Source organism: Hemiscyllium ocellatum, chromosome 1 (genome assembly GCF_020745735.1).
Source record: "Hemiscyllium ocellatum isolate sHemOce1 chromosome 1, sHemOce1.pat.X.cur, whole genome shotgun sequence".
NCBI lineage: Eukaryota > Metazoa > Chordata > Chondrichthyes > Orectolobiformes > Hemiscylliidae > Hemiscyllium > Hemiscyllium ocellatum.
Window position 1 is genome coordinate 52,132,003 of NC_083401.1, and position 21,768 is coordinate 52,153,770.

The 21,768-nt window shown below is 40.1% G+C and overlaps 1 protein-coding gene across 4 annotated transcripts in view; it reads right to left on the reverse strand.

Moving 5' to 3' along the window:
- Positions 1-747: 747 nt before the first annotated feature.
- The window catches only part of cntfr (ciliary neurotrophic factor receptor), a 368,813-nt gene continuing 347,792 nt past the window's right edge, over positions 748-21,768 (reverse strand). For all 4 annotated transcript variants that reach the window (XM_060829263.1, XM_060829235.1, XM_060829245.1 and 1 more), the window contains exons 8-10: positions 18,045-18,228; positions 15,399-15,519; positions 748-3,104 (exon numbers count right to left, since the gene is read on the reverse strand). In XM_060829263.1, coding sequence (XP_060685246.1) covers position 3,104; positions 15,399-15,519; positions 18,045-18,228 — 306 coding nt within the window. In that variant the 3' untranslated portion in view covers positions 748-3,103. The remainder of the gene's footprint in view (positions 3,105-15,398; positions 15,520-18,044; positions 18,229-21,768) is intronic.

The window sequence follows — 21,768 nt, forward strand, 5'->3', positions numbered from 1 at the left end:
ATGCTAGGTCACTTGTTAATGTTATATCTGAGATACATTAATTTTTGTTAAGCAAAGATATTTAGGGATAGTAGGCCACAGATCAGCCATGATTTCATTGAATGGCAGAACAGGATCAAGAGGCTGAATGGCCTACCTCTGTTCCTAAGTTCCTAATGTGTAAATATTGTCTCCAACCTCTCCTGCACGTGGTGCCTCTGTATGCTTCTGTTGTTGCCAGTTGACTTCCAATACTTTCTGAAATGTACCTTACAACAAGATTAATTGGAATTTGAGTGACTTCCCTCCCCTCCACCCTACCTTAGGCCTTACTTTCCAGATGAACTAAGTCCAAATGGTTTACTCAGACTTTTCACTGCTTGAGAAAAATCAAATCAATGCAGATCAAAAGTTGAACCAAAGATTTTGCTGTTCCAAATGAATAAGTCCTACTTACTCAAAATTATACTTGGAGCTTGTTTAAATACATCCTCAGGTAGACAGAGTTAAATATTACACAACACCAGCTTCAACAGGTTTATTTGGAATCACTGGCTTTTGAAATGCTGTGTCTTCATCAGGTGGTTTGAAAGCTAGTGATTCCAAACAAACCTGATGGACTATAACCTGGTATTGTGTAATTTTTAACTTTGACCACCCAGACCAACACCGGCACCTCCAAATCATCCACAGATAGATCAGCTTTATCTAATTTGTTTGAGGTAACAACAATTTCTATTTACTCAATGAAAAACAGGTTAAGGTACATAGGTCAAAAAACTCAACTTTACTGTTCAAAATTGATACATGGAATACAATAGAACTGGTAAGAAGTTAACACTGGTAAGAAGTATTCTCACAGAAAAATGTTAAGCACACATGTTGTATTTTGGTTGATTCATAGGATGCAGTAATTCGCAAAATTAAGTAGGAGGAGCCACACGCAGTAAAAGCTCTTCCAGAAGTGTGTTTTGGGACTGATGCAAATATGTGTCATATCATTAGCACATTATCTATGACTGAGGGTGTCTAAGCATTGTTGCAACTGGTGATTTACGAGATGTTTCAAGAAGAAGCTACTGCAATTGAAACAATACGGATATTGTGGCGAGTAACTTAGAATGCAATCATTACTTCATGCTGTTCTTTTTAATACAATGTGTCCATTTCATCAGTTCACAGTAGGGTAGATTCCATCAGGCATATCTGTGACATATTTAACCACATGCAAACAAATACAACCATAACACAATTCAAGGGAAATAAGAAGAGTTAGCTTAGCTTCAATAAATATAATGGCAATGATCTTTGATGAGAATAAATCCCTGTTCAGAGTGATTTTCCCTTTGGTATAATAGAATTAACTTTAATAGGACTCCACAGAATGTAGAAACTGTGAGAGATGGAGATGTGCAATCCACCAAATAACATGCCTGAAGGAGCATGCTACAATAGATTGGATGCAGAGGTAGCCAGGCAGAATTCTGACCCATAGCAACTTCAAAAAGTCTTCAGGTAGGTAGTTGTGGTTTGCTTTTGAACACTTGTTACAACACAGACATACAAATAAATCTAATTGTTTTATTGTAGGTTTGCAGATAGCCAGAGATTAAGTTTGAAAAAATCTAACCCAGTGCAAAAAGCAATGGGATCCTTTGGGTGAATTTTCACTGATTTTGACCGGAGTTGGAATTATCCCTGTATGGATAATAATGTGAAACATTTAGCATGAACCACTCGATATTAAAAGATGGGAAACAAGACCTGTCCCTTTAGAAGTAAAATTGTAACCAACTTTACAAAGTGTTTGCAGTTATCCAAATGTGATGGACATAGTCTCAGAAAATACTGAGCAAATTTTGGAAATTTAAATTACACTAATGATGCCGTACAAAGTTGGATTTTTATTTAACTGTAAAAAGTATACAAAATGATTTGGGGAAATTAATTTTGCCTAAATAAGAAATAATATCTGATAAGTGCATTATCATGGAGTAATGCATAAGATTGAAATAGGTTTGATGAACATGTTAGTTGCTTTTATTTACATAAAGAACATTGGAAATAAAACAAACCCCTATATTCAATGAAGCATCATTGTTGGATGATTTCTAAGTGAGCTCTTTTTTTTATTAAAATGATCAAGTTTCTAATTCCTACAATATTCTAATTCTAACTACTATTTGTTAAATAAGTAATCTTTGCACATTTAAGATAAATTGTTAAATTCTTTACAGAAGATATTTGTGATGTGAACTACTGACTTCTGTAAGACCAATTCTATGCTGATTATTAATTCATAGACAGATACAGGACTCCTGACATTTTCCCTGCACAACTAAATTTTATGTAATGTCCAGTTTATGCAAATTGTATTATTGGAAAGTACATGAATAGTTCAAATGCTCCCTATAATGTTTTTATATTTTTAATTTTTTTAAAAAGGAAAGCTAACAAGCAATGAGAGTGTTTGAATTTTTTTTACACAACACTACTACTGTTATAACTGACTAGCATACAAATATGTTTTCCAGTAAAAAAAATCAATGCAGTCCATCACAGGCATATTAGGATATAATGATCATAGTGGAGCATTACAGTCCCATCGTTTCATATCAGCCATTAGTACAAAAAATTGTTTTAAAACAACTGTGATAAAATTACAGGCCAAATTCTTACGTTCAAAAATTTCACAGTACTGTTATCAACAGTATCCCACCATCTATTAGCGTCCTATCACTACAAAGATGCAGGCATTTTAGAAAGCAGAGCATTGTGGTTAAAAGTTCATGGAGATCACGGTGTCTTTGGCATGATGGTTTAGCTGTATGTGGTTGGTGTCTTTCTCGTTAATTTTGAAATATTTTCCTCATCAGATGCAAGATTAAATGGTATTCATTTGCCCTTCAAAAATATATCTGCAGAATGATGTGTCCGGTAGGTATCCATGCTTTTGTTTTCCTTCAGTTTACGTGTCTGTGTGCAGTGAACTTTCACAGGGATCTGAGCTTCACATTCCTAGGAATTTTTTTCAGGAATTATGTTGAAAAGAAGATGCATTGGATCCACATACACATGTGCAAAATAAAAAGCATGGATTCTCATAGTTGCTTTTGCTTAATCATCTGTGAAACAAAATAAAGTGTTGTTAGAAATAGTTTTCAAGCAAAGGTAATGTTAATTTGCATTTTAAAATTTGTTTCTAGTGTATGCACTAGTCGTAGGTGTGGTGCATATATATAGATCTCATTCTGTGATCTACTTTGATCTACGTTGACTGTTTTCATCTAAGACATTTCTAGTACTGAATGCAATCATTATTCTTCATAAATAAAGACATGCAAACTTCGGATGCTAAGTTATTGACAGTAAAGCAAACTCTATAAGACATTGCTGAATATTACTTATTTCATCCATAATTTAAAATCAGAGCAGAGATTATATAGGTTATGTTCCATGAGTGATCTGGCACTAAATATATATACATCATTCTACTTATTAATACATTTCCCTTTTACTGAATCTGGCTGAGTCTGAAAACTGTCTGATTCGTTTTCTGATCTGTTCCTTCACTGTAAAATGAAAACCAAAAAGTCCTACTTCAGCAATGTATCAACAATGATCTCTTTCATATGCTTACGACTTATCGTGTACATCCATTTAAAATCCTGTTTTGCTATATTCTTGTGTATCTTTTTGTGCAAAAAGTATCTTGAAATAACAAACCAGAGGTTCATAAAATAAAAGTGAGACTGACCAATTGTTTAGATCAACATACTTTCTGGCGGTATAATTCAGCAACAAATTCAGTTCCATGTGTTGGTAGATTTATTGCTACTGAGATTTTGACCCCTGACGTATCACAGAAAATAGTTCGATGGCGACATGATGACAGACCACTATCATCATTTATTATGATCTCAAAGCAGTCTGCCAAATTTATGTTAGGATCTGACTTGGACCAAGATATTTTTATTTTTAAAGGGCGTAAAGTGAGAGATCCAGGGAACTTACTGAGAAAATAAAGGCATAAGATTCCACCATTTTTAATAAACAACTATAAATTAACTATACAAAATTAGAACAATAGGCATTCTACTATACATTTACAACTTATTGTGAACAGCAACAATTACTGTGTGGTATGTATGGGTAATAGAATATAATCAAACATCCCACAGCACACATCAAATAGCAAATGCAATCAAGGCAGATCTCATGGACTTCTCAGCAACACACCCCAGATGTTAATGACACAGTCATCAACTCTCATTTAAACTTTACAAGGATTACATTGTGCATTTTTGCTGAGCTGACCTTGAAGCGTCCTCTCAAAAGCCATTCCATTATGGACTGCCTCAACGATCCACTTCCAGTCTGGTTCATTGCTCTCCTTTCCAAGGTTTACGTTCCACTGGCTCAGAAGTTACATTCACAAGCATGAGCTCTTCACTGACAGCTGGTTTCATCCGGCAGAAGTCTCTGAGTTTTTCTTTGAGTTTCAATATTACTCATTGAACTCTGGCTGGCTTTTCAAACCCTTCGTAGCTATACTGAAATATTAATACTCACAGGCTACTTCCAAGCACCTCATAACTTTCCTCAACCAAGACCAAGTATCCTTCTCACTTGCTCAGTTCCCCAGAGTTCTTGTTCTGCGTTCTGACAGCACAGCCATCCAGGTATCATTGACCCATCACCGAGTCCCCTACATAGAATGTGTGCAGTTCATCTGCCTTCTCAAAGGCACAGTTTACGACAGCCTTTCTCCAACATAGAGCCTGCTATTGTCTCACATCCTCACACCTTGCACATAGTATTTAAACTCCTTGTTCCTGACCTCCCCCTGTTGCTGGGAAGAATTGAGTATTGCTGTCAAACAACATCTTCAAGCTCTGTGACTCATAAATGATATGACATTATTGACGTTGCATTGATTCATTTATGGGATGTGGGCATCACTGGCTCGGTCTATATTCATTGCCCAAAACGAGTCACCTCTCTGGATTACTCCTAATGGTATATGTAAGTGAATTCAGAAATAGGAAGAAAGACAGATAAATGGGTAGCTGGAAAGGTGGCGTATGAAGAAGGATTTTAGATTGTCAGGCCCTGGGACTGGCTCTGAGTAGGACAGCACCTGGAGAAGGTGGATGGCTAGCATCTGAACAGATTCAAGATTGAGTTTCTTGTGAGTCTTTTTATTAATGATATTGCAAGGGTTTAAATTAATTTAGAAAGGATTGTGGGAACCAGGAGAGAACATTAGAATGCAATATTGGATGCATAAAATGCTGGGAGAGGCAGATAGCATTAAAATAGAAAATAGTGAGTGAATAGATGGAGGCAGAGTAAGAAAGAAAGTAATGTAATCTAAATCAGGGATACACCGAATGTCTGTGAATGTCTGGAGTAGAGTTAATAAGATTGGGAAGTTATATGTACATCTCCCATGATGAATGTGGAATTAAAATGTTGTGGCCATTACAAAGACCTGCCATTGAACATAGAACAGTACAGCACAGAACAGGCCCTTCAGCCCACGATGTGGTGCCTACCATTGATCCTCACGTATGCACCCTTAAATTTCTGTGACCATATGCATGTTCAGCAGTCTTTTAAATGTCCCCAATGACCTTGCTTCCACAACTGCTGCTGGCAACGCATTCCATGCTCTCACAACTCTCTGTGTAAAGAACCCGCCTCTGACATCCGCTCTATACTTTCCTCCAACCAGCTTAAAACTATGACCCCTCATGTTAGCCATTTCTGCCCTGGGAAATAGTCTCTGGCTATCGACTCTACGTATGCCTCTCATTATCTTGTATACCTCATAAGGAAGGATAGGTTTAGATGATAAATACTCCTGATTAGAGAGTATTTAGAAAAGATAGGAAAAAGAATAAAATGAGGTGTTTCATTTTTGGTTAAGAAGAGCATTGCAGTTTTTGAGAAAGAGTAAGTTTCAGTTGATTCAGGACAAAATCCTGAATTTAGCACAGGCTAGTGCTAAAGAAAAAGAAGGAGAAAGTGAGGTCTGCAGATGCTGGAGATCAGAGCTGAAAATGTGTTGCTAGAAAAGCACAGCAGGTCAGGCAGCATCCAAGGAGCAGGAGATTCGACATTTCGGGCATAAGTCCTTCTTCAGGAAACATTCCTGAAGAAGGGCTTCTGCCCGAAACGTTGAATCTCCTGCTCCTTGGATGCTGCCTGACCTGCTGTGCTTTTCCAGCAACACATTTTCAGCTAAAGAACAAGGATGCAATTACATGATTTGGTATAATCTATCAATCACCAACTAGCAGCACAGACATAGAGGAACAAATCTGTAAGGAGCATTGTGGAGTAGTTATAATGGGGTCATTATTTACCCATATGCAGATGGATAGTGGTAGTGTAAGGAACAGTGAAGATTAGATGTTCTTACATCATGTTCAGGAGAATTTCCTACAGCATCAGTAAGAAAGGAGGCACTGTTAGACCTGAATCTTGGGAATGAGGTGGGCCAAGTAGTTCAAGTGGCCATGGGAGAACATTTGAGGGACAGAGATCATTGTATCAGAAGGTTTAGAAATATGCAGAAAATGACATTGGTCAATCCAGAGTAAGAATAGCCAACTGGCAGTTGGCAGATGTCACTGGGGCACAAAGAGAGTTGGTCTGGATAGACTGGAATGAAAAGTTGGTGAAGGAACATTGGCTGAACAACAAGCTCATTTCAAAGGGGCAAGGCAAAAGGTAGATGCAGGGTGGGATGTGATGGTGACAGTTAGGAGCAGATCGGTGGTAAGGAAGATGAACAGGTAGTCAATTCAAGAGAGAATCTGACCATGCTCACATGATATTCAATAACACTACTGTTGCTGATCCCCTCAACATGAACATTCTGAGGGTTGTCATTGAATGGAAGTTTAATTGGGCCAGCCAACTAAATACAAGCACAAGACTAGAAAAGTCTGCAGTGAGTAACTCATCTCCTGACTTCCCAAAGTCTGTCAACATATACTAGACACAAGGCAAGAGGGTGATGGAATACTTTCCATTTGCTTGGAAGATTGAGGTTCCAAGAACACTCAAGAAGCCTGACACGAGCATGCAGGAAGAACAGCCTGATTGGCAACCCCTCCACCACCTTAATCATTCATCTTCTCCACCATTGATACTCAGTGGAAACATTATGTACCATATTTATAGAAAAGAATCCCTACAGTGTGGAAAAAGGACCTTCGGCCCAGCAAGTCCACACTGACCCTCTGAAGAGAATCCCATCCCGACCCATTTCCCTATTACTCTACATTTACCCCTGACTAATGCACCTAACCTACACATCCCTGAACACTATGGGCAATTTAGCACGGCCAATTCACTGAACTTGCACATCTTTGGACTGTGGGAAGAAACCGGAGCAAACCCACGCAGACATAAAGAGAACGTGCAAACTCCACACAGACAGTCACCCAAAGTTGGAATTAAACCTGGGTCCCTGGCGCTGTGAGACAGTACGGCTAACCACTGAGCCACCATGCTGCTGTGAATACATATATTCAATATGTACTGCAGGAACTCACCAAAACCTTTTCAACAGCACTTTCCAAACTTCGACCTCTATCATATTGAAGGGCAAGGGTAGCACACACACAGAAATACAACCACCTGTATCTTTCCCTCCAAGTTGCACATAATCCTAACTCAGAAAGGTACTGTCTTCAATATTTCATCTATTTAAGTGAATGAACTAAAATGTGAAGTTTGGAGCACACTTGATGGACCAGCCAGTCTTTTTCTGTCTGTACCTTCATAAGCTTATCAAACAGGTGCTTTCTGGTTGAAGGGCTGACCATCACTTGTCTTGTTTTAAATGTCAGTGGGGGGCACTTATATCAGTCGTCTTGCAGCTAGGCTGCTTGGCATAAGAACCAGGCCACCAACACTGAAAGTGGCTGTCTGGCCAGGGAGTTAGGAGTCCTTCAGGCAACCAAAATAAACTGGAAACTGATCCTAAAGACTTCATTTAAAAGAAAGTAGCAGTTCAATAATTAATCTAAGAAAAATTAATGTGTTTCCTCTTTGAAGAGTATGGGCCACTGCATCTTGAGTATACCCCTGACATTGAACTTCCAAAACATTCTGAGGGCTGGAAAAGGTGGACCCTGCAGGTTCACAATCCAGGTCTTCCCCAACACCTTACCTTCTGCATGGATGCCCTGTTTTGGGAGACATAGCTTTGCCTCTCGGCAGTTAGTCATATGGTACTGTGGGAGTCTTGAATGCTCTAAGATAAAGTTTGTCTGAAGAAAAGGTTTTTTTTTTTGCTTATTTCTAATTATCCTGAAATCTTAGAAATAGATCTTCTTTGTGAACTACTGCAGTCTTTTTTGATGATGTTGATCTCCAAGCAGCATCAGGGAGGGACTTCCAAGGCTCTGAAGCAGTGACAGTGAAATAATGGTGATATATAACTCGGAATGGTGGCCACTGCATCCCATGTTGCACTATGGGATCTCTGACCCCCTGCCATTGTTGAGCTGATTTTAAGAATTAATGTAGAATGAATAACTTGAAGCTGTACCTGTGTGTACTTTTGACAAAAAGCCATTGTAACATTTTTGGCTGTTAAACCTCTCCAAACAGATCTCCAGCTGCTGCAGCTGTGTTTTGTACAACACACACAAAAAAACACTTTACTGGAATGTAATCAGCTGCAGAATGGCACAGCAGCATTGTCAACAACTGCTTGCATAACTATTTTCTCACAAGTATAACATGCAGTTTCCACCGATGCTTTTAATCCACTGGGCATTTTAACAAATTTGTACTGAGAAGTATCAACAAGGATAACAATTTAGAGTTAAAAGGAATTCAGAGCTTTCATAGAACATTACAGTGCAGTACAGGTCCTTCGGCCTTCGGTATTGCGCCGACCTGTCATACCAGTCTGAAACCCATCTAACCTACACTATTCCATGTACATCCAAATGCTTGTCCAATGACGACTTAAATGTACTTAAAGTTGGCAAATCTACTACCATTGCAGGCAAAGCATTCCATACCCTTATGTCTCTGAGTAAAGAAATTACCTCTGACAGCTGTCCTATATCTATCACGCCTCAATGGATTTCAGCAAGGCTTTCGATAAGGTTCCCCACAGTAGGGAATTGTACAAAATGTGGAGGACTGGGATTGTGGGAGATATAGCAGTTTGGATCAGTAATTGGCTTGCTGAAAGAAGACAGAGGGTGGTGGTTTATGGGAAATGTTCATCCTGGAGTCCAGTTACCAGTGGTGTACCGCAAGGATTGGTGTTGGGCCCACTGCTATTTGTCATTTTTATAAGCGACCTGGATGAGGGCGTAGAAGGGTGGGTTAGTAAATTTGCAGGTCGGTGGAGTTGTGGATAGTGACGAAGGATGTTATAGGTTACAGAGAGACATAGATAAGCTGCAGAGCTGGGCTGAGACATGTCAAATGGAGTTTAATGCGGACAAGTGTGAGGTGATTCACTTTGGTCAGAGTAACCTATGCCCCCTCGTGCTCGCCGTCACCATTCTTGGAAAAAGGCTCTCCCTGTCCACCCTATCTAACCCTCGGATTATCTTATATGTCTCTATTAAGTCACCTCTCAACCTTCTCCTCTCTAACGAAAACAGCCTCAAGTGCCTCAGCATTCCCTCCATACGAGGCAACATCCTAGTAAATCTCCTCTGCATCCTTTCCAAAGCTTCCACGTCCTTCTTATAATGCGGTGACCAGAACTGCATACAATACTCCAAATGAGGCCGCTGTAGCATAACCTCATGGTTCCGGAACTCGATCCCTCTATTAATAAAAGCTAAAAAATACTGTATGCCTTCTTAACAACCCTGTCAACCTGGGTGGCAACTTTCAAGGATCTGTGTACTGGACACCGAGATCTCTCTGCTCATCTACACTACCGAGAATCTTACATTCCGGTTACTCTGACCAAAGTGAATCACCTCACACTTGTCCGCATTAAACTCCATTTGACATGTCTCAGCCCAGCTCTGCAGCTTATCTATGTCTCTCTGTAACCTATAACATCCTTCGTCACTATCCACAACTCCACCGACCTGCAAATTTACTAACCCACCCTTCTACGCCCTCATCCAGGTCGTTTATAAAAATGACAAATAGCAGTGGGCCCACCACCAATCCTTGCGGTACACCACTGGTAACTGGACTCCAGGATGAACATTTCCCATCAACCACCACCCTCTGTCTTCTTTCAGCAAGCCAATTACTGATCCAAACTGCTATATTTCCCACAATCCCAGTCCTCCGCATTTTGTACAATTGCCTACTGTGGGAAACCTTATCGAAAGCCTTGCTGAAATCCATATACACCACATCAACCGGTTTACTCTCATCTACCTGTTCGGTCACCTTCTCAAAGAACTCAATAAGGTTTGTGAGGCATGACCTACCCTTCACAAAACCATGCTGACTATCCCTAATCAAATTATTCTTTTCTCAATGATTATAAATCCTATCTCTTATAACCTTTTCCAACACTTTACCAACAACTGAAGTAAGGCTCACTGGTCTATAATTACCAGGGTTATCTCTACTCCCCTTCTTGAACAGGGGAACCACATTTGCTATCCTCCAGTCTGCTGGTGCTATTCCTGTAGACAACGACGATTTAAAGATCAATGCCAAAGGCTCAGCAATTTCCTCCCTAACTTCCCAGAGGATCTTGGGATAAATCCCATCCGGCCCAGGGGACTTATCTATTTTAACACTCCGCAGGATTTCTAATACCTCCTCCTTGTGAACCTCAATCCCATCTAGTCTAGTAGCCTGTACCTCTGTAATCTCCTTGACAACATTGTCATTTTCTAGCGTGAATACTGTCGAAAAATATTCATTTAGTGCTTCCCCTATCTCTTCTGACTCCACACACAACTTCCCATTACTATCGCTGATTGGCTCTAATCTTACTCTCGTCATTCTTTTATTCCTTAAATACCTATAGAAAGCCTTAGGGTTTACCCTGCTCCTATCCGCCAACAACTTCTCATGTCTCCTCCTGGCTCTTCTGAGCTCTCTCTTTAGGTCTTTCCTGGCTACCTCAAGCGCCCTAACTGAGCCTTCACATCTCATCCTAACATAAGCTTTCTTCTTCCTCTTGACCAGAGATTCCAATTCCTTCGTAAACTGCGGCTCCCGCACTCTAGAGCTTCCTCCCTACCTGACAGGTACATTCTTATCTAGGACACACAGTAGACTTTCCTTGAATAAGCTTCACATTTCTAATGTGCCCATCCCCTGCAGTTTCCTTCTCCATCCTATGCTTCCTAAATCTTGCCTAATCAGATCGTAACCGCCTTTCCCCCAGCTGTAACTCTTACTCAGTGGTATACACCTATCCCTTTCTATCACCAAAGTAAACAATACAAAGACATATTCATTTTCTATCATGTCAAATTTGTGAAGATACTTTTTAGGATAAATGTTTACAAATTTTGATTGAATAAAAATTAATATGATATTTAAGTGGCAATTTGAGTCACATCATCGGCACAACCTCTGCCTGGAATATCCCATGCAACAATGACCACAACTAATCTTCAGCAACCTATTTCACTTCCTTTTTATTGTCATCTCTGCAGCTCTTCCAGTGGTCTACTCTCCAATTGCTTTACTATCTTGCAGTCTGGCTTCTTTAATAATCTCAATCCGTGGCCTTTACAATATCTCTCTCGGTGCTTGCTGCCTGATTAAAACTGTTTTGTTTCCTTGATACCTCCATGATGCTCTCTTAATGTAATAACTGAGTCCAGACATAATAACTATCTCCAGACTAAATGACTCCAATACACTTGTGAATGGGTCTCCAATATTCCAGCATCTGTCAAGTTGAGGTCATCCAAAACTCTGATGCTGTGTCTAAATTCACAGTGAGTACTCTTTCCCTTTCACCCTGTGCTTACGGGCCTGCATTGACTCTTGGTCAAGCAATGGCTTGGTTTCAAATTTCTCATTATATCCCTATATCCGTAATCTGCTCCAACCCCACAAGCCACTAAAACAATATATTTACACTCCTCAAAATCTGTTGCCTAGAAACTAAACTCTGGAACACATTCGGTATACCTTTTCACCTCATTACCCTACTTTCTTACTTTATGACACTTAAAAATTCTCTCTGCCCAAGCTTTTGCTCACCAGATCTGCTACAATTCTGGAACGTACCAAGATAGGAAAAATGTGGAGAGAAGGAGGAGGAAAAAAGGGGGAAAAAAGTTGGAGAAAAAGACAACATTAAGTACAGGAGACCATCAGTCCATTGTATTTGTGCTGGCTTTCTGCTCAGGAAATCCAAACAGCAAATTACTGACATGCAATCCTCTGGTTCCAGAAGAAGAGAGAAAGAAATCAAACAGAGTTGAAAATGGAGAGAATAAGAGCCAAACAGAACTGAAGGAAGACAGCGAAACGTCTGCCAATATGAACTATTAGCTTGAAGCAATGAATGATTTTTGTTGTCACATGTATTTTAGCCTGAGAAATACAAGAAAATACAGCAAAAAGCTTTCATTTGTCGCCACAATATGGCACCATTTGGATAGTTTAAGAATAAGAGAAAAGAATAGCTTACAGAGAAGTCCATCTACATTTGAGTTTTGAGCCAGCTCAGAACCATCACCGCCCCACTGCCTTGACGCAGGACCCAATCAATATCGATGCCGACAATCCTCAGGCAACATCTTTCACTGCTGGGCCAATTCACCTCCACACTGCCCTGGGAATCTCTCATTGTGGTCCACTTCGATGTTTCCATGATGCCCTTCTGCTACTGCCAGACTCAACCAATGTGACAAAATCATTGATTCTTAGGCATCATCTTTTGCTGCTGGACCTACCTTGCCAATGTTGCCTCAGAGCTCGCTTTCCCCCATGTTGAATTCGCTCTCCCATATAACTAAGAGAAAGTGAGGACAACAGATGCTGGAGAGTCAGAGTCAAAACTTGTGCCGCTGGAAAAGCACAACAGCTCAGGCAGCATCCGAAACATTGAATCTCCCGCTCCTTGGATGCTGCCTGACCTGCTGTGCTTTTCCAGCTCCATACTTTTTCACCACGACACCCACTCTCCTCTACACTGGGCATATGGGCATTAAATTCTGAGAATTTGTGGAAAGCCCAAGAACGTTTGAGAAGCACTGAATAAACTTATTATGATTTATATTTATTACTGACAATGAAATGTGGCATGAGCGAGACTTGAGTGAAGGCACAAAGATCAACTGGGCATATGTGCATACCATAATTTTTATCAGGAGCATCAGACGAAAGTATTTGAAAGCCTTCAACAGTTATCTCTCTGGCTACTCTACAACACTGGTATCTATTCAGGGAACATTGCTGAGGTATAATCTTTCCATAAGCAATGGAATATATGAATTGCTGTGCTGGCCTTTCCTATCAGTAAAACAATTAAAATGTTTTTCATCAGATAGCTCCTAAACTGTTCTCCAACCTTTTCCACCAGAGCTACTCAGTTCATGATGACACTGATCTAGCCATAAATACAAGTCGTGAACACACAAGGAGAGGTAATCATTTCAGGATTTTGACCAAGTAGGCTACCAAGGAATTCGAGCAAAACTGATGTCCAACTTGTAACCATTAAACATACACTCAGCTGAACCAGGCAGATCAACTATATGGTTGTTGGCTGCACATTGGCTCAGTGTTAGCACTGCTGCCTCACAGTGCAGGGACCCAGATTTGATTCCAACCTTGGGTGACTGTGTGGAATTTGTACATTCTCCCCGTGTCTGCATGGGTTTCTCTGGGTGCTCCAGTTTCCTCCCACAACCCAAAGATGTGCAAGTTAGGTGAACTGGCCATGCTATATTGCCCATAGTGCTCGGAGATGTTTCGGTTAGGTGCATTATTCAGGGCAAATGTAGAGTAATAGGGGAGGGAAATGGGTCTGGAAGGGATACTCTTCAGAGGGTCGATGTGGACTTGTTGGGCCAAATGGTCTGTTTCCACACTGTAGGAATTTTATGGTTAAGATTAGAGGCGGCTTAAAGAATTATGGGGGAGCTCCAGCCACACTCGAGATGGTTTTGAGGTCAAACAATACTGTTGACTGTCACCACAAGCCTCTAAAAACTGCAGGTTGAATGTCCACCTACTCTATCATCAGAATATTGTGGCATCTGTATAAGTTGCACTGTAGCAATTTGCAATTCCTACATCAATAGCATCTTATAGGTTATCATCAAAGACAACAATGGAAGTGAAATTGTGGGAATGTCATCACCATCAAGTTACACATCATGTTGATTTAAACATAAACCTTTTTTTTTCTCAGGCAGGCCCTCACGCTAGCGTATAAAAACCAGTGCCAGTATCTACAAAAGAAGGCTGACCATCATTCTATCAAGGCAAATAGCTGGTAACAAATATAACCTTCCAGAAAAACCAGAATACATAGAACAAATAAGCTTCACGTGTTCAACAGTTATTTTATACAGGAAGAGGATCAAACTCACAGCTTCAAATACTTGTCTTTCAAATTACGTTGTTAAGGTGGATGATATTGATTAAAATGATAGTTGGCAACTCTAGAGATTCGGCTGGCAATCCATACTTAAGTAAAACATCAATTCATGGTATTCAACAATATCTTTTCAATGTACAAACCTCAGAAATCTTTTATATCTGTATAAAAATCATATCATGGTAGTTCACTATGTGCTTCGCTAATTTCAAGGATACTTTGAGATAGTAAATAAATGTTGGTCTTGCAGTGTTGGACCTGCTTGCTATCTAGAAAATTCCAGTCATCATTGGAGAGAGGCCTTCATCGGCTTCTTATGTAATTCAATAAGTGGCTATTCTGCAGCAATCTGTCCTTCTTGAAAATGGATTGGGGTGTGTGATACTGCAGGCAAACAGACTTTCCAGCTGCTAGTGCGAAATTTCGATCTCACCCTTCAAAACTCCTTACTCAAGCAACCTGTCAGCAAAGTCAACTATATAGTTGTCAGCACGTCAGTAAATTAAAAGCTAACCTTTATGAATTAGCCCCTCCTTTCCTATCCCCATGCAGAGCTCTGTATGACAGCAATGTATGGTGGGAACTGAAACACAGATGTCAGATGTCATTCTGGATTGACAGCCAGCTGGAAAGTTTGCTCATTCCAAGTAATGGATGAAGAATGTCAGCTACGTCGATCTCTGTGCCAAGATTGCCAAATGTAAGGTCAAGGTCAGGGACACTATTAAAGTTACACCCACAATGCAGTAATTGTATAGTTCCAAAAATTGCAATTCAACTCATAATTGGAACATTTGTTTGAAAGATTATATAACAGCTTCACTCTGCAAGCATCTTTTGTATGAAAATATAATTCAGGAAGTAAAAGAGTAGTGCATCTTACCAGATAAATAAAATCACGATTATGCTGAGGAACAGTGTCGCAGATGATTCCACTCTCACAGAACTGTTCCCTGGCCCAATGGCTGTAACACTTGGAGTTGTACTATGAAAAGGTTCTGAAACTGTCAAAACAATGAAAGATTCATTCAATCAACAGCATCCTTTTTTTAGTATCCAAATAACAGTTGCCAGGTCAGTCCTGTTGCTATTGCCTCTCAAGTCATGAGTTCAAGTCTCACTCCAGGTTTAGGCTCATATAAATTTAAGTTGCCTATGGTACTGGAATAGTGCTGCATTACTGGAGGTGTCCTATTTTACAGTGGGCGTAAATTTAAACGACTACATGGTACCATAAAAAGGAAAGCAAAATGCTTCCTTCGTGTTCTGATCAACATTTCTCTCAATCACCATCACCACCATTAATAGATTAGATTGCTACATGTTTTGGGAATTTTATGATACATGAACTAGAAATGATGACTGAGCATATAGGACAGCATGCTATACAGCCCCAAAGAATCTGTTACAGCATGATTATTTTTCTCTTTCTTTATTACCCCAGCAATGTGAGCCCCATGCTAGTAGCTAAAGCACAACTTTCATTTATTTAGCGGTTTACTGAATCTCTCAGAAAGGACACACTCGCTCTGAAGTCCAACAGGGGATTTGCGAGCAACTGCAATAACCAACTCATAGAAACACGAGACTGTTGCAGCACAGAAACAGGCCACTCTGTCCATTGTTCCTATACCAGTTCTATTCCAATCTCGTACATTTCCCCAACACGCTGAACATAATTTCTATCCAAATTAACATTAATCGCTTCAGCAAATCCACATCTTGTACAGTGCTGCACCTTTCAACTTGTTATTTAAATTTTTAAAGAAATTTAATTGTACACCCAATTGGAGGCAATGAGGTGGTGCTGATGATGATGGTGATGACACTTGCATGGGACATACAGGCAATCCCCTGGGCTGCATGCACTGTGAGATTCAAACCATATAAAGGTTGGGTCTTGGGACACATTCTGGCAATAAAGCACTTGCTTGAAACAGCACTCAGAGGTAGCTTGCCAAATTGTTGCTTGGAGAATTGTGCGGCCTAGGCCAATAGCTATGTAAATCACTGTGATTGGCATTTTATTGCAGACTGGGGAATGCTTATGAATGCAACAAACCAAAGTTTTATGGAGTTTGGGTGAACATTCCTTACCCTAGACAAAACAAACCATGATGTGGATATGCCGGTTTTGGACAAGGTAAAAAATCACACGACACCAGTTTATAGTCCAACAGGTTTATTTGAAAACACAAGCTTTGGGAGCCTCGCTCCTTCTCAGGTACTACAGAAGGCTCCAAAAGCATGTGTTTTTGAATAAACTTGTTGGTCTATAAGCTGGTGTCGTGTGATTTTTTGATGAAAAAAAAACCCAAAGAACTGATGATACTGGAAATCAGAAGCAAAAACAGAAACTGCTGGAAAAACTCAGCGGATATGTCAACATCTCTGGAGAGAAAGCAGAATTAATGTTTCAGGTTTAGTGGCCCTTCAAGATGGTGCCAGACCCACTGAGTGTTTCCAGCAGCTTCTGTGTTTGCTCCTTACCCTAGGATCACAAAGATAGGTTTTATATTGATGAGATGGGATCTCTATTGTGTGCTTGCAATATCTAACTGAGTCTTAATATAGTTGTCCCAAACGGACACTCAAAAAATTATATTGCTTACGAATGAGATTACTAACCAGCTAAACTTACATTTATTCATGTGTCTTCTAACTCAGTCAGATGCGATTGCAACCATTCATAAAAATAAATTGTTGAAATAAGCCACAGGATGCAAAAGGAAGCATATCATTTAGAATTTGCCAAGTCCCCCACCCAGTTTATGTTGGTAAAATAGACAAAAATTCCTCCTAAAAGATGTGTTGTTATGGTCAATCATGCCACTAAACTACAAAAGTTAGGAAAATCTCAGGTTCCATTCTGAGTAAGTGCTATTAATCAGAACAGCAAACACACAGAATAAATTTAATGCCAGGTCTTAAAATAACATTTTTGATTGTTCAATATTTTAAAAAATATCATATAATGTATTCCATGGAGGCAATGGCCTAGTGGTATTATTGTTGAAATGTTTTAATCTAGAGACACAGATAATGTTCTGTGGATCTGAATTTGAATCTCACCATGGCAGATAGTGCAATTTTAATAAAATTAGAATCTGGAATTAAGAATCTACAGATGACCATATCGATTGTTGGGAAAACCTATATGGTTTAATATCTTTTAGGGAAGGGAAGTGCTTTCCTACCTTGTTTGGTCTGCATGTGACTTCAGACCCACAGCAATGTGGGTGACTCTTAACTGTCCTCTGGAATGGGCAATAAATGCCGCCCATCGAGCCAGAGATGCCCTCAGCTTGTGAATGAATTTTTCAAAAAATTAGGTAAGCATGCATGTACACATGCGCACAAGCACACATAAAGACATTTTCACATACAGTTGCACCAATAGTAGACACCAGCAAATTTCTCTCTCTTTCACCAAAGACACAATTTTAAGCTGTTGCCAATGTTTGTCATGTTAAAGCTTCACTAGACCTTCAGATGAGGTATGAAACAAAGAATCTGACAGCTCCATTACCATTGTTGGGTTTCTTTACAGGCTCATTCGTTGGCATCAGTTGTGTCCATGGCGTAGCATGTACAGCTTTACTCCATTCACTCCAAGTGCCAACCTCGCTGTCCTTAGCAGCAACTTGTATAATGTGTTCTTTTCCCATATATGCATCAGTAATTGTATGAAATGGAACATCTGTTACCTCGACCTAGAAGCAACAAGAAACAATTCAGCAGCTATGAATACATCTCACTGATTTTCAACTAGTTTTAAAATGGTTTTCACCTTTCTGCCAACCCCTCCACATCCCATAGTGATCAGAAATCATTGTCCAGCAAACTGCGACTCTTAGTGTTTCCAAATGTTGCTACCAACAGCAACAGACACCTCCACCCACTCACGGATGTTGAGCGGAGCACACGAAGGGAGGAAGATGAACTCTGCTTTTACTTATATTTTTTTTAAAAAAGATATTTTTATTAGAAATTTAATATTTTGACAGATTTACAAAAATAAACAGAACTTTCAAGCACAAACATTAATATAAAAATAGATCTTAAATATATAATCATCAAAATTCAAAGGAATGATACTAAAGAAGAAAGAAAAACAATGAAACTCAGTTAACTACTAATCTAATCCACAATTATCCAGAGTGTATAGTTGAGTCACTTACATCCTTCAAACAAGAAAAAATGTTCTCTAATACACTCATAACAGTATAATAAAAAGGAAACTATTTCCAAACAATAAGAACAAAAAAAAACATGTTTGAATGGAGATCCTCCCCCTTATTCTCAGGGGGCCTTACTTCCTTTCTAAAGGTCCACCATATCCTCTCCCAAACAGTGTCCCACCCTTGACCCGGGCGCTCCTTAATAGGATTTAGATATAATACCGAGCTAGAGTTAACAGTGAGCGCCCCACCCCCACCCCTCCCCACCCATACCTGAGTATATCTGATAGCATCAATGCCACGTACAAACACACATAACTATAAAATTACAACTCCAACAAATTACAGTTAAGTATAATAACATAAAATAGCAAGGGAAGACAACCCTGCTCCCAGAAGCAAAAGTAAAGTAGAGTAAAGTATCCATTTCTCCCCACGGAGTGTGGAAGAGGCAAGCCAACATAAATTGTCTCTTACGATTTATTTAAACGAGTCTAAAAGTTCCTTAGCCTCTTCTGGTGATCTAAAATTATACTCGGATCCTTCGTGGTTAAAGCATAACGTCGCTGGGTAGCGTAAGGTGTATTGAATATTTAAGTTCCTTAGACATTTCTTCACCTCATCAAACGCCTTCCTCCTTCGTGCCAAAGCCGGGGAGAAGTCCTGAAATAACATAATCTTGGATCCTTCATGAATCATAGCTTTAGGATCCTTTCCAAGCTTTCTGGAGACGTCCAGGAGTATCTGCCTCTCCCTATAACTCTGCAGCCGGAACAGGACCGGGCGTGGGCGCTGGTTTGGGCCAGATCCGCGTACTGCGACCCGGTAGGCCCACTCCACCCTTACCCGGTCAGTTTCAGCCCCCAGGTTTAAAAGCTGGGGCAACCATCGCTCCAGAAATACTGCTAACTGTCCCTTCTCTTCTTGTTCAGGGAGGCCCAGAAGACGGATATTCTTTCTCCGATTTCTATTATCCAGGTCATCCATGTAGATTTCAAAGGCCCGGACTCTCTGCTCCAGAGCTCGCACCTGTTCTGCAGCTGTTTGTGCTGCAGCCTCGGAGGTCGTGGCCTTTAGCTCCGCCCCCTTCACTCGGCCCTGTAATTCCTCGAGAGCCTGGCTGTACTTTTGTAGCTTTTCTTCGAATGCATTCCATCTCTGTCTGGATTCTGCAATGAAATTGACGAGTGTCGTTTCCAGCCTGGCAATCATCTCTTCAAGGCCTGTTTTTACATCAGCTGCAGCCGGAGGAGGAGAGGAGGGTGGGGGAGGGGTCTTTGTTTTCTGAGAGCTGCGGGATCCCTTTGGTTTACTCATTATCCACTTAATATTAAACTGCTTAAATATAATAGTAAACAGCTAATTAAGGTTAGAAATTTTTTTTTGGGTGGTTTGGTAAGTGTGGTGGGGGTGAGTAACTCACTTTACCCAGGTTTTGGGAAGAGCACTGTAAACTCAGACTTGCTGAGTCGCCGCCATCTTGGATCTCGCTTTTACTTATATTTAAGTCTTAGATCTTAATTTCAGTCCTATATCTTAATATCTTCTATAAATTATTGAGAGCATGGCAAAACATTACACTTTTCACTATTGATTTGATAAATACAAGTGACAATAACTCATTCAATTCATTTCAGGGAAACACCACAAATATCTCAACTCGTAACCTCTTCAACCTTTGCGCTTCCCAACACTAAATTGTTTTGTTCTTTGAAATGGCTTCTTCAATAAATGAATGATAATTTTAAATTGGTGGGAACCAACCATTTAGAGGAACTTACCAATGTTGTTGTACAACATGTTTACATTGCCCAAGAATTATATTATGAGAATATTTCTAATAAAATTAGCAATCCATTCCACACCAAATTGATGTGGAAATCATGATATGAAAATGCCAGGCTATGATCATCACCATGAAATCTAAACTCCATCGCTTGATATTCAATGGTGGTACCATCACTGAATCCCTCACTATCAATATCCTGGGGCAACCATTGAGCAGAAAATCAATTGGACTCACCACATAAACACAATGGCTACAAGAGCAGGCCAGAGGCTAGGAACACTGCAGCATGTAACTCACCTCCTGACTTCCCAATTTCCAGCATCTACAAGGCTCAAGTCAGGAGTGTGATGGAATACTTCCCACTTGCCTGGATGGATGCAGCTCCAACAACACAAAAACCTAGACATCATCCAGGATAATGCAGCCTATTTGAATGGTACCACATCCACAAGCATTCATTCCTTCTACAGCTGATGCTCAGTAGCAGCAGTGTGTACTATCTACAAAATGCACTGCAGAAATTCACCAAAGATTTTGAGATAGCACCTTCCAAACCCACAACCACTTCCACGTAGAAGGACAAGGTAGCAGATACATGGGAACACTACCATCTGCAAGTTCTCCTCCAAGCCAGTTACCATCCTGACTTGGAACTATATCATCACTTTTTCATTGTCGCTGTGGCAAAATCCTGGAATCCCCTCCCTAATGGCATTGTGGGTCAACCCACAAGAGGTGGACTGTAGCTGTTCAAAAAGGAGCTCCCCACCATCTTCTCAAGGACAGGCAATAAATGCTGGCTGGCCAGTTACTCCCACATCCCACAAATAAATAAAAAATTTTGATCTCAACTGTAGAAAAAATAAATTAACAATAGAAATGTGCAAAGTTAAAAATCACACACTACCAGGTTATAGTCCAACAGGTTTATTTGGAAGCACTAGCTTTCGGAGCGCTGCTCCTTCATCAGGTGTGGAGGAGCAGCACTCCGAAAGCTAGTGCTTCCAAATAAACCTGTTGGACTATAACCTGGTGTTGTGTGATTTTTAACTTTGTACACCCCAGTTCAACACCGGCATCTCCAAATCATAAGTAGGAATGGGATGATGACCTGGTTTTGGTTAGATGTATGTTTGTACTTAGATAATAGAAAATTAACAATAGGTGCAGGAGTAGGCCATTCAGCCCTTCGAGCCTGCACCGCCATTCAATATGATCATGGCTGATCATTCCTAATTAGTATCCTCTTCCTGCCTTATCTCCATAACCCTTGATTCCACTAT